Genomic DNA, 14,395 nt, shown 5'->3' on the forward strand with positions numbered 1-14,395 from the left:
AAGCTCCCTGAGGAGGGATGGAGAGGCTGTGTGGTGGATGCAGGGTACCCTGTCCCCTGGGAATGCACAGAACCCCCGTGAAGATGCTACTTTACACCTTGCTCCACCATGAATGGCCTCAAACAGAGAGGAGACCCCAAAGACAGCACTCTTTACCAATGGCCCTGTAAGGTTCTAAGAGCCTGGCTGAAGTGCAGGAGAAGTTGGCCTATGTTCAATTCCCTTTCCTGCTGCTGATGAGGCTGGCAAGTAGATATAACAGACCCTTAAGAGTCACAGATTCACATTTGTTAACTGACAGGCAAAACTCCATTTCCCTCTTCAGATCGTTGCTGGTATGAAAATAAATAATTATTCGAACATTTGTCCAAGTTTTCTTTTGGAAAATTTGAAGCAAATCCTTCTCTCCATACATCATGAAGAAAACAGCCTAAAAGGTTTTTAAGTCCCCAGGATTCAGATGTTCTGAACGTCTTCCCTACTCAATACCTGTCATCCTTAGGTCACCTTCCAGTTTGCAAAGCTCTCTACCATGTGGCTCTTTGTTTGCTCCTCTGGGGAACTGGTAGGGCTCAGAAAGGAACGATGATTCCATTGAGGTGCCAGTAAGCAACCGAGCCAGGGCTCCAACCAACTGATTCAGATTTTCCACTGGATCAACCTCAACCTGTCACAGGTACTGCTGGTCTCAGTCAACCCCTCTGGCAAGTCACCCCCGTGTGTAGCACATAAGACCCTTGGCAGCCCTGCCCTTCCTGCATTCACAACAGCACGCAGTCAGCACCTCCAAGCACAGGAAACCATTTGGTAAGACACGAGTATTAAAAAAATAAGTTGCGTGACATTTATTTTGTCTTGTTAACATTAATATCTGTAGAAACATTTTTATTGTCAGTACAAAAATTAACAGGTTTTATTAAATACTTTCTCCAATTTTGTAACACATAAGATCAGTGTAATCTGCATTCATCTTGCACGGCTATTGCAAAGTGAGTGGGTGTTTCCAAAGCAAAACACAATACTTTAGTACAGAAGGAACAACGGCGATATTTTGTCTGATGTAGGTATGAGGCTGGATCTTTTGGTGAGGTCCTGCCAGAATTAGATGAAAGCAATCCCTTAAAAAGACGGACGTATCCCCAAAACTATCAGCAGAACAACTCTGTGTTTCAATTTTCTATGATGGGACTTGAAGATCCTAACAGGCGTCTCCAACGCCAAAGAGTCTGGAAGCCATTATCAAAATTCACTGAAGAGAATACAGGCTAATCTGATTAATGTGCAACTCAGAAGCAGAAGGCCAGCTGCCAGAGAGAAGCACATTCTGCTTTTATTTCAACTAAGGTCTGTCCTCAAGGAATGGATTAAGGCATCTTTTAAGAGGACGCTGGTACCATTTGTCTTGGGAAGTCCAGTTAGATGTTGCGTTGACGTAATGACAGGGTTGCACACCAAAATGAAACACCTTCCTATGAATGAGTTCTTTTAATATGGGGCATTTAGGAGGTCTAAGAACAATCGTCTGACAGCAGCATTTAAACACAAATAAATCAAAACTTCATTTTCCCCAAATTAGTCATATATTGTAAATATTCTCTTTTCAAAGAATCTGATAACTAGTTAAGTCCAAGCAATAGATTAACTAGTCTGCTGTGCTGCCTGCATAGAAATGCCACTTAAATTACAAAAAAAAACTATAAATGATTAATTGTTTTGTATATTACCAATTCATTAATAAATTAACGTTATACCATTTTCCCTGAAAGCAAAAGTATTTTTCCACCTCTGCTCGGTGAAAATTAAGAAATTATGTGTAAGAACAGCATTTAGCAAATAGCTATTAAAAAAAGAGAGACCAATTTTCTAGGTGCATTGGGACATCCATTTAAAATCAATACAAAAAATAATTCCTTGTAAATATATAATATATATTTATACATAATTTGAATATATTTACATACATCCAGCACCTATATACTGCATTTGTGCTCTGTAAGTGTGTGCTGACATAAATCTTCTCCAATTATTACAAAATTAACAAGGAAGGCAGAACGCATGTCCACCTTGAGTCCTACTGGTCCACAGCCAGTACGCGCGGCAGGTGAGACGGGTTACATGGTGGCTTGTGGCAGTCCACTGCTCCAGAAACCTTCTTCTCCTCCTGGTGAAGATTACAAGTTTTCAACTGTATAAATCTTTACACGTATGCTGATTACTTTTCCAATTATTTACTCCTCTGATCCATATATACAAGTGGAGACAACAAGCTCTGGGAGGCATGGTCTCCCTGCTCAGTGTAGCTAGGTTCCCAGTGCTGTCCTGTTTGGGGACAGGCAGACACAGTCATTCATGTTTTAACACTGCCGTTTATGTGTGGATACTGAGGAAGGCATGGTTCGTAAGGCATGGGGTCTGGAGAAAAAACAGAATCATCTCCTGAAGAACAAGAACTTCTTGTGTCAGGGTAACTAGGTGAATACTGTTCAAGAGGTTGGCTGAGGTCCAAGTATTCCTGAAAGAAGGGAAGAGAGACGTTTTATTTCATCTTGGGTCAGGATAACAAGGTGAATACGGTTCGAGAGGCTGACTGAGGTCCAAGTATTCCTGAAAGAAGGGAAGAGAAGAGTTTTATTTCAAACACAAACTCTTGAGATGTGGGTATTGGATGCGGGACAGGACAGGAGACCCCTAGAAGGTGAACAGAGACCCAGCCCACCTGACTTCCACGAAGACCTCCCTGAGACCACGTCTGATGTACCCCAGGCTGTCCTTAGCTTTTCTCTTGGAACCCATCATAAATCAACTATTGGCAGGTAGAGAACAATAAAACCTAGTTGAGCTATAGGTGCTGGGCAGGCAACTCGGCTTCACACGGATCTAAATAACCCGCTGAGTCCACACCACCTCCTCACTAGAGCCCTTGCTTCAAATGCGAGCCCCAGCAAAATGAAAACCGGTAACATGTTGTGGGTCCCCAGACCCCCTTTAAGTAGTTGAGACTATGAATATTTATTTTCTGAATTACATTTTACTATTGTAGTTTCGGGGATAATTGAAGGGGAATACTTCTTCATTCAGCGGGTAATTTAACAGATGTAACTGATTACTCTCAGAAGCTCTCCGAGTTGAAAATGTAAACAGGTTCAAAAAAGGCTTAGACATACTCATGTATGTTAAATCCATAATGCACAGTTAAAGGAAACTTCAGGAAAATATAGGTTAAGTTTCAAAGTTTTGAAGGTTCGAGATTCAGAAAGTGTCCTCTGCTCCCCAAGGCATCCAGTGCTGGTGCTGCAAAAAGCCCTCTGGATCACTCCAGGGTGACACTTCCTCCGACTTGGGTGCCCACAGACGACTTTGTATGGCCTGAGGGCTAAAGATGGTCTTTAACATTGGTAAGCGGTTGAAAAAAAAAATCAAAAGAAGAAGAATATCTTATAGGATTAAAATGAATAAAATTTATATACAATTATATAAAATTCCAATTTCAGGATCCATAAAATTTTACTAGAAGACAGACTAGAACACATCTATTTACATATTGTCTGTGGCTACTTTGAGGCTACAGTGGCGAAGTTGCAACAGAGACCACAGGGCCGGCGAAGCTGAAAATATTTACTCCCTGGCCCTTTACAGAAAGCAGTTGCCAACCCCTGTTCTGAAGCTATGAAAAGCTTTCTAAATTGGGAACTTGTGGGTCTCTCTGCCTCCACTGGGCTGGCACAGTGGGGCAGTTCTGCTCACACATCCAGAAGCCAACAACTATTCTATGACATGTGGTTTTGCTGAGAGGGGGCAAAAAGTGCAGACCACAGCACAAACAGCCTCAGTGTTATCAGAAAAGAGCCCATGGAATGTCGGCAACTAGACATTTTTAAAGACACACACACACACACACACACACAAAACCCTCTAATTCATCACCAGGGTTGGCAAGAGAAAGAGTCCCCATCCCAGAAGGGGAATGTGTCAGTTCCAACAACATCAGCATTAACCACACAACTGGAAACAAACACGCCCACCACATCAAAAGAGAACTTTTTGCTTACAATGATAAAAACGAAATTTTGTCCTAAATGGAACCGTTTTTCTTGAGCATATGGTAATGATTTTCAGAAGGAAAGAAACTTCGATTTTTATATCCACCAGACAATATGGCATTCTGCTTTTTTATTTTAGGGTACTAGATACAAATTTCAGTATCAACGGACCCACTCTACATGTAAATATATAAATAAATCACTCTGAGCATAGACATGAGATCATTAAAATAGAACTTTAGTGCTTTTCCCAGTTTCTTTCTTTTTTTTTTTTTTTTTGAGACAGAGTCTCGCTCTGTCGCCAAGGCTGGAATGCAATGGCATGATCTCGGCTCACTGCAACCTCCGCCTCCCCGGTTCAAGCGACTCTCCTGCCTCAGCCTCCCGGAGTAGCTGGGATTACAGGCGCACACCAACACGCCCGGCTAATTTTTTGTATCTTTAGTAGAGACAGGGTTTCACCATGTTGGCCAGGCTGGTCTGGAACTCCTGACCTCATGATCCGCCTGCCTCGGCCTCCCAAAGTGCTGGGATTACAGGCATGAGCCACTGCGCCTGGCCAACTTTTCCCAGTTTCTAAATGAAGCCATAAACTTTCAGATCTGATAGGAAAAAAACAGGGATATCAGTAGATTCCAAGTCTACAGTTAAAGGAACTTATACTAGAAACAACAATTTTGGCAGAAGAAGAAAGTTGGTTTCTTTCCCCCCTTGAACCGTTCCTTTCCTTTCAACTTCTGAAGGTCAGTTGTATTCATTTAAGTGCAATCTCTTCCTTTATCCAGCACAGGCCACAGTCAGACACATAAGATAAAGCTGCTGAGCTAAGACTTCATATCACTACATTTGATTATTACTTTTTAAAAAATCACTCTAAACCTATTTTCTAAATCAGAAATTAAGTGTATTATTTTCCTTCTAAAATACTTGGGGGACCTTAACTTTTTTCTTGTTGAGACAATTGCATGGTTTGGAGTTAGTTTCCTGTGTAAAAGAACACTATTGTGCATCCTCATTAAATATCTCAAAATACATTCATTAACAATTTCTCTATCTTAAGATTTGACTAGACTTGATGGGTTTATCATCTTTCCTGCTCAGAGCATATGCTTTCCATAATTATAAAAGGCACTCTATCTGCATATTGAAGGAGCCACTGACATGGCTAAATTTGCACAGTGAGTGACAGACGAGTGTTTATTTTGTTGGCAAGGATCATAAATTATTATTATTTTCTTTTTGAGATGAAGTCTTGCTCTGTCTCCCAGACTGGAGTGCAGTGGTGCAATCTCAGTCACTGCAAACTTCATCTCCTGGGTTCAAGCGATTCCCCTACCTCGCCTCCTAAGTAGCTGGGATTACAGGCACATACCACCACATCCAACTAATTTTTGTATTTTTAGTAGAGACAGGGTTTCGCCATGTTGGCCAGGCTGCTCTCGAACTCCTGGCCTCAGGTGATCTGCCCTCCTCGGCTTCCCAAAATGCTGGGATTACAGGCGAGAGCATAAATATTTTAGGGAAAATAAATATTTTAACAAAAGGTACATGTTTTTATGTAAAAATCATGTAAGTTGCTCATTGTAGAAAACAGTGTATGTTTATATACACCTAGAAAGAGGCTGCAAGGCATATAGCATTACCAACAGGATCACATAGGACAGTATTGTGGTAACAGAAGCTGGTGTTACAAAACTTCATTGTATTCCATCAAGCAAATGATGACGAACGTTATCAGTTTACCCACTAATGACCAAAGCACAGAATCAAACTTGCACAGGAATCCAAGCTTTTTCCCATGCACACCAAAATGCAAGTGAATACTGCTTCCCCTTTCCCACTCTCCCACACACCCCAGACTGCTCCACCAGCAGCTACGCTGAAGGCAGCCTCGGGGATGTCCCTCTGTCTTTGGTTTCATGAGTCAGAACTCACAAAATGAAGTTCTGAGAAAAATCATGATTTGAGAGGAACCCATAGTTGAACTATCTGACCCTATGGAAAAAGAATAAACAAGACCACAGACTCCAACCAACAGCCAACAGGGGAGTGTGTGTGTAAAACACTACGCATGTCTCACAAGACAACCAAGGACAAGGGGCTTCTAGAAGGAAGTTCTTACCTCATTGGTTGTGAGAGTGAGAATTCGATCCAAGTCTTCTACCAACTGCTTGAACGTTGGTCTCTGGGAGGGCACTGCATGCCAACAGTCCCTCATCATCATGTACCTGGGAAAAATGGATTTTCTTGAATTAATTTCATATGCACTGGGTATGTGGTTATAGTCAGTTTTAATAGGCAATATGGGGACGTGGTGTAAATTAGGAAAATGCATCAGAACCTTCCAAGCAACTAGATTAGGAGGTCATGAATCACTTTCCCAAAAGCTTCCCTGCCAGTTCCTCCGAAAGGCACTTTGACTTACAAAAACATGTTAGAAAGGCATCGGAGCCATCAAGAAAGACACAGCTATGTGTTTTCCCTGGTAACCCTGGGCCACAGTGACATCTCACAATGGCATCACACCCTAAAGATGCTTTGGAGGCTAAAGGAAAATGCGTATTTCCATAGGCTGGTCTCCAGTCTTCCCTCCCCTGACACCCTGCCCTGCACCAAAGCAGCTCTACTATTTATCTGCCCAGTGCTTTGGGTCTTAATGATTCTAGTTGACACAGCTTCCTGAGTTAAAAAAAATCAAATAAAATTTGAAAACTACAACTTCAAGTTTTTGATGAATTAATCTGCCACCACTGGGCTGCACACTAACTTCCTGATTAACTCTTAGATAGGCTTAGCTTCCCAGGTCTTATCTTGATTTTGGGTTTCGACAGATCCTCTACGTTACCAAAAAAAAAAAAAAAAAATAGGAATGACAAAGAGCACAATAAATGCCTTTATATAATATGCTATAAAATGTGGCCATTCATCAGACATCCACGGTACACCGAAAAGCACTCACGGGATTACTGATATAAAATCCCCATGAAATGATACACAATAGACCGCAGTTTCTGGGACAATCACTCTTCTTAGTTAATCCTGGAGGGGTTGAGGCAGGAGGCAGAGAGACTCCTTTCAAAGCACTGATTCTATTGCACCAGGCACACGTCACAAACACAACATAACTCCACTTAAAGTGTGAGGCAGGTTTTGCTAGAAACCAGCTCATGGTTTTACAGGCAGATCTGGTACTCTAAGGAGGGCGCCTGGACACATATTTAATTCTCTGCACTAAAACACAAGTGAGACCTAGGTAACCAAACACGAGTTCCTTCGCTCTGAGGAAATGTGGTTGGCGTCAATCTGTAATGGCAATTTTCAATGGTTCGAGAAGTTCCGGAAACACCGATTCTCCACTGGGCACGATGGGGCCAGGCGGGGGCCAGGCACAACCACCAGGGAAAGGCTGTGTTGGTTCCTTAATCCTACACCCTGCAGGGCGGCCCCGCGGCTTTCTAGCTTGTTTCCTGACCCGTGGGTCTTCCTGTCACTCCACGGGAGACCGCAGAAGGTGCAGCACAGTGGCCCAGGAAGACCACTCCTGCTGGCTCTGCAAAGTCAGGAGCCCTTAGCCAGGCAGCCAGACACCCTCTGATCCAAAGCCCTCTCCATACTCAGAATAATGTTCTTTCTCTCAGACAAGTAATGGTTGTCGGTGTCGCTATGTATCCCAGCTCTGGATTGAGCCCAGAGAGCTTCAGCCATTCTTCTTAGAGCATGTTTAGGAAATCAGGGGCCTTCAAAAATGAGATACATCAGGAGAGGTATTACTGGTGTGGCAAGTCCACTGGCAGGAAAGACAACAGCCCTTACAGTTCGTTGGTGCAGTTGGCTGGCTTATCCATTCTGTGTCCTTCCTTCAGCAGCTTAAAAAGTTCCTCCACGGGAATCCCTGGGTAGGGCGAGCCCCCTAAAGTGAAGATCTCCCACATTAACACCCCGAAGGACCAGCTGCAACAAAAGGAGAAAGCACGGCATTACTAACCCATCCACGTTGCCAAAACCTAAACACGCCCAGCTGAGACATAAACACTTCCTCACTTCTGAAGTTCAAAGACAAATGGGCCCTCCTGCAGCTCATCCTATGTGCTCTTTCCTGCCCTGCAAGAGCATCCCCGAATGATGATGACACAGGGATGTGCTGATGGAATTTTCCATCAATAGACAAAAAGGCAAACTGCCATCACTCTGGAATAGAGCTGCTTGTCTTAAATGTGTTAGCAATGCAAGGATCTCAGTTTCTCAGTTTCAAAGCCTTTACGCTCCTTTCCAACTCCTTATGTGCCTGACCCAAGGGTTGTGATCTACCAGGATGGGCAGTTGACAGAATAAGGCCAGCAAGCCAACTCCGCAGGATCACAGCTGCCCTGTGTGGCTGGCGGAACATCTGCTGCACAGAGGCTCTGGAACTTACTAAGATCGCAAAGGCAATCAGCACAGGGCTGGGGTTAGGATGAGGAATCACATGCCCCAGATGAGGTGCACACAACAAAACTGAACGCATCTCACAGGCCACAATTTATTTACACTTGACTCTTCAGAGATTTGGACTTCCTGTGCCAAGTTCAGGAGGCTCAATCTCTGGGATGAGCAAGCTGAGAGAGCCAGGTTTAGCTATGTCATGGTCATTCTGGAAACTCAACCTTCTGTACTCGATGGTGGTGTTTCACTCCGCAGTTTTCTACAGAGCAAAAGCAGCAGCACAGGACAGGCAGAACAGCCTCTGTGCCTCAGTTGTTCACAGCAAAAATGGGATCGTCATGTCTTTTTTTTAGGATTGTTGAGAGGACCAACTATGGTAGCACAGAATTAATGCCTACCCAGAACTCCTCCTGCTCATACAAATAAAAAATAGTTCAAGTGATTTTTTTTTTCCCCAGACAGAGTCTCGCTCTGTTGCCAGGCTGGAGTGCAGTGGCACAATCTCAGCTCACTGCAACCTCTGACTCCCAGGTTCAAGCGATTCTCCTGCCTCAGCCTCCCAAGTAGTGGAGATTACAGACACGCATCACTACGCCCAGCTAATTTTTGTAGTTTTAGTAGAGACGGGGTTTCACCATGTTGGCCAGGATGGCCTTGATCTCCTGACCTCGTGATCCACCCGCCTTGGCCTCCCAAAGTGCTGGGATTGATTACAGGTATGAGTCACTGCACACAGCCTTCAACTGAATTTTCAAATCTAAAATATCAGTTGGAGCCTGACCCCACTGGTTTTGTCAGTATATCATAATAGAAATATTCTACTGTGTTTCTAGAATGCTATCAAGGATGCCAAAGCAAGATCAGACCTTTTTGTTGAGGGATAAACATAGAGAGTAGACCCTGTGGAGGTCCCCAGCCTGGACCACATCTCACTCAGCTCCTCTCTTTAAGGACAAATCTGGGTTAGAGGGAAATATGACAAACTACTCGTAAGTGGGAAAAGCTCCAGGATTACTCCTTTAATGGAGTGAAGAACATGCCAAGAGCTTGGCGAATTAGATAACCGCTTTGTAGTCGCACATCCATGAATATGTTTAAGGGAAGGACTTCCGCTCTGGCAGGGGGAGGTCAGCAGTTCCACCTTCTGTGCTCTTTGAAGCCAGGCAGATTAGTAACAGAGCATTGGTTATCAGCCTACCATAAAATCCGTCCTTTCTAAGGCCAGATCCTGCACCTTCTACGAATGTGTGAAATGCAGCAGCCACTAAAGAAGGAAGAAAGGTGAAGTACGTACAGTATTTTTGCAGCTCAAGCCCAGGAAAAAGCCAGAGAAAAGAGAGTTACTCACACATCACTCTGATGAGTGTATACTCTATCAAACAGGGCTTCTGGAGCCATCCACTTGACTGGAAGCCGCCCCTGCAAATGTAGAGGAAAATGCAAAAACTAAATATATTTAAAAGAATTTATCTTAGCAGGCTCAATAGGGCTATGCCCTGTTTAAGAGCTGATATTCTCGGTTTTTACTAGTCAGTCAATAGAGCAGAAATCAGTCCCAATGAGGACCATGAACAATGTGTGAGATGCACAGGTCTGGGCCGTTAATAAAATGCCATCTCCTTGGATTCTATCCTTTATCTCCCTAGCACACAGATGCTCCTTGACCAGTTATTAGGCAAAAATTAAACCAGTAACTTCCAAGCTGTAGTTTTTGCTATGAAAGTTCTTGATGAGAACCGTAAGAAAATCCTAGCGGTTGCTGATTATTCTGTATATAAGTGTTTCACATTTACTAAAATTGACATAATAGAGGCTAAATTTGCATATTGAGAGTTTGTGAATAGTAAGGCAAAAGAACGGGAATCGGGGCAGGGGAATGGGTCCCCATCCATCCCACCCAGCTCTCAACATTGACGGCCTTTCTTCCTGGAACATTCTGAGCCCCACCCCCGCCCCTGCCCACTGTGTTACTGCCATCGACTTACATTGGTGGTCTTTTTGTAATAGTCTATATTGTTGATATCTCTGGCGAGTCCAAAGTCTGCTATTTTCATCACATTGTTTTCTGTTACCAAAACATTTCTGGCTGCTAAATCTCGATGAATACACTGAAATCAAGAAAGAAGCAAGAGAAATAACTAATTTCAAAACACCGCCAGAACAAAAAGGGTATATGTTCATTTCTTAAAATGCAGATAGAAAATATAGCTGATGTTAAAAAACAGTTGCGGTATACTATAAGAAATACAGTGTGGCCGGGTGCGGTGGCTCATGCCTGTAATACCAGCACTTTGGGAGGTCAAGGTGGGCGGATCACTTGAGGTCAGTAGTTCGAGACCAGCCTGGCCAATACGGCAAAATCCCATCTCTGCTGAAACTACAAAAATTAGCCGAGCGTGGTGGTGTGCACCTGTAGTCCCAGCTACTCAGGAGGCTGAGGCACAAGAATCACTTGAACCTGGGAGACAGAGGTTGCAGTGAGCTGAGATCATGCCATTGCACTCCAGCCTGGGTGACAGAGTGAGACTCTGTCTCAAAAAAAAAAAAAAAAGAAAGAAAAGAAAAGAAAACGCACTGTGGCTCTAAGATTAAGAAGACAGGTCAACTGGGATCATCAGAGAGCCTGGAACACGACATGTATTTGTTTTGGAATTATAAATAAATAGAATGATCATTTTGAAGAGCGAAGGTAGACTAAATAACCATATTCTCTTCTATCTCCAGTTGTCCAGCCACACCGGTGTCTTTCTTTCAGCTGCTTATAGATCTGTATCTGATCATCCTAAAATCTTTTCTCTCAACACTTGCTCTCCTGCCCTTTAAACCTGAATTTTCAGAAGCGTTGGTTAAAATCCAACATTGTGTCTTCTTCATTCCTGGTCACTTCTCAAACATTCTAATCTGTGTTCCACTCTTGCCTCTCCTGAAGCTTATGAAGAACCTCTGAATTGTCAGACGCAAATGACGTCCTCCAACTCCTCAGTTGTTCCTCCTCTGTGGCTTCAGATGCTATTGATTTCTTGCTTGTTTTTTAAAATGGTCCCTCTGTTTAGGTTTTTTTGTTTTTGTTTTTTTTGTTTTAACATGGAGTCTTGTCCTTGTCGCCCAGGCTGGAGTGCAATGGTGCGATCTCGGCTCACTGCAACCTCCGCCTCCTGGGTTCAAGCGATTCTCCTGCCTCAGCCTCCTGAGTAGCTGAGATTACAGGTGCCTGCCACCACTCCCGGCTAATATTTTGTATTTTTAGTAGAGATGGGGTTTCACCATGTCGGTCAGGCTGGTCTCGAACTCCTGACCTCAGGTGAGCCACCCGCGTCGGCCTCCCAAAGTGCTAAGATTACAGGTGTGAGCCACCACACCCAGCCCCTCTGTTTAGTTTTATCCCGTCCCCTTCCCTCAGCTGCCTCTCTGTCTCTCCCTGCCCTCTTAGAATCTCTGGCTGGCTCTTCTCTTTTTCTGTCCCTTCAAATAGAGGAATTGTTCCATTAAGTTTATGTATTTCCATATATCCTCCAGGCATTAATTCTAAACACATACAAAATATGCGCAAGTTCGTATCTCCATCATGACCTCCCTCCTGAGACCCATGTTCTCATTTTCAACTGTCTGTGGGACACTTCCCCACTGACATTCCCTCGACGTCTCAAATTCAAGGTTTCAACTCCTCCAATGCTTTGTCTCTCTTAATCGGAGAGCTATACACCGGTATTCTTTACATATTCCTCCCAAGTCCTGTTGATTTCAACTCCAAAATGCCTTCCCATGTGTCCACACCATGCCTTTCCCACTGCTAATCCCTTAGTCCAGGCCATCTTCACTGTCTGCCCCCTCCCCCTGAGACTTCCACACTGCCCGTCTAGTGGGTCTCTACGCTTCCAAACTTAGCCCTGTTGTACCTCCTCCATGTCCCATGACTAAGGTTCCTGAAATGACTAGTCATGTCCTTTCTTGGTCTCTACCATGGCCAATGCCCGTCTATCCACGTTCTCAGTCCAGTTTCTCCTAACACCTGGCCTCAGCCTGAATGTGCCACATACACTGATTCTAAACACTGAAATATTAAATACTTGCTGCAGAACAGCTAATTTATTGTCTTGACACTAACTCTTGGGTCTCAGAAAGATCTATTACGACTTTTCCTTCTTTTTTTTTTTTTTTTTTTTTTGAGACGGAGTTTCACTCTTGTTTCCCAGGCTAGAGTGCAGTGGCACGATCTTGGCTCAATGTAACCTCTGCCTCCCAGGTTCAAGTGATTCTCCTGCCCTCAGCCTCCCAAGTAGCTGGGATTGCAGGTGCCCACCACCACATCAGGCTAATTTTGTATTTTTGGTAGAGATAGGGTTTCACCATGTTGGTCAGGCTGGTCTCAAACTCCTGACCTCAAGTGATCCACCCACCTCGGCCTCCCAAAGTATTGGGATTATAGGCGTGAGCCACCACGCCCGGCCTATGATTTTTCCTTTCTACAAATGATACGCTATTGTGAGCTGCTGCATTTTTGTTACACTTTCATATAGCAAGATTTCCACAAGATACAAGGTAATTAGGGTCTCCAATCATCACCTTCTATTTTGGGAAGAGATAAGACACAAAGAAGCAAATATCACCACCGAAGCCTTTTACACTGGTTACTGGCAAAGGTTAACTATCATACGAAGCAGAAAGTCTTATCAGTCCATTCAACAAGGCTGAAATGGGGGCGATCTTAGGCACTCCACGAAATGGACAATTAAAAAAGGGGCAAGCTACGTGATCCCTGAAATATAAATAAGGAATTATTTGATTCCACCCCGACCCCTAGCTATTCCTTGTGTTCACACACTTCTGGGCCTCCCGGGTAGCCTAAGCCCAGAAGCGGGAAAGCAAGAAAGCCACGCAAGCTTGCAATCCCTGGCCAGGTTGGAAGCAGGAAACGTGAGAGCTCACAGAAGCTGCCTGGAGATTCGTCTGGGGCTGCAGCCCTGTTCCCAGTTTTGGAAGCCTCTTCAAATTGAACTTCCAAGCCCCGGGCCAAACTCTCCCGGTGGTGTGCTCCTGCCGACACGCGCTCTGTGTGTCTGGCAAGCTGTGTGGTCAGAAGAATGTGCTTCCCACGCACTGGGCTCCAACTATGCATTAGGGCTCAGCTTGCACAGAGACACTGCTGACGGCTCCCTCCACCATCTTCTCAGCAAAAGCCAGAGTCTAGCGTGGCCATCCCTCATCCCAGGGGCTAGGAAACATCAAACCCCAGCCTCTGGGTTGAATAAGAGGAGACTTGGAACCCACACCCGAGAAAAAGAAAGTAATCAAAGGCAAGCCAAATTCCCGTCATCCACAGGAATGTGAGCTGTTCTCCAGCACAGGGAGCTGACCATTTTATACAATTAGGGCCCTGGGACAGTTTGGTGTTCCATAGGGGAAGGTCAGTGGGTCACTAAGGGAAGGAAGACCAACATCCCTATGATGTAGACAGTATGCCCTGTGCCCAGTATGGCTGATGACATCGAATTCCTGCGGCAACCTATGACATGGATAGTGTTATACCCATTTTACAGGTGGGGAAGCTGGGGCTTCACTAAAAAAACTGCTCAGGCTGAGCGTGGTGGCTCACACCTGTTATCCCAGCACTTTGGGAGGCCGAGGCAGGCGGATCCCGAGGTCAGGAGATGGAGACCACCCTGGCTAACACAGCGAAACCCCATCTCTACTAAAAACACAAAAAATTAGCCGGGCGTGGTGGCAAGCGCCTGTAGTCCCAGCTACTTGGGAGGCTGAGGCAGGAGAATCGCTAGAACCTGGGAGGCAGAGGCTGCAGTGAGCCGAGATAGCGCCACTGAACTCCAGCCTCGGCGAAAGAGCTAGACTCTGTCTCAACCAAAAAAAAAAATCTGCTCAGGGCCAGGCGCAGTGGCTCATGCCTGTAATCCCAGCACTTTGGGAGGCTGAGGTGG

At 44.5% G+C, this 14,395-nt stretch overlaps 1 protein-coding gene across 4 annotated transcripts in view; it reads right to left on the reverse strand.

Annotated features, from left to right (window-relative positions):
* Positions 1-821: 821 nt before the first annotated feature.
* FGFR2 (fibroblast growth factor receptor 2) overlaps positions 822-14,395 on the reverse strand; it is a 119,229-nt gene continuing 105,655 nt past the window's right edge. For 3 of the 4 annotated variants that reach the window (XM_008950993.3, XM_024930382.3, XM_008950985.4), the window contains 5 exons: positions 10,448-10,570; positions 9,811-9,881; positions 7,854-7,991; positions 6,163-6,268; positions 822-2,512 (listed from right to left, as the gene is read on the reverse strand). In XM_008950993.3, coding sequence (XP_008949241.1) covers positions 2,348-2,512; positions 6,163-6,268; positions 7,854-7,991; positions 9,811-9,881; positions 10,448-10,570 — 603 coding nt within the window. In that variant the 3' untranslated portion in view covers positions 822-2,347. Of the gene's footprint in view, positions 2,605-6,162; positions 6,269-7,853; positions 7,992-9,810; positions 9,882-10,447; positions 10,571-14,395 lie in introns of all 4 variants that reach the window. The other variant, XM_034931619.3, reaches the window with a different exon arrangement.

The sequence above is a fragment of the Pan paniscus genome, chromosome 8 (assembly GCF_029289425.2).
Source record: "Pan paniscus chromosome 8, NHGRI_mPanPan1-v2.0_pri, whole genome shotgun sequence".
NCBI lineage: Eukaryota > Metazoa > Chordata > Mammalia > Primates > Hominidae > Pan > Pan paniscus.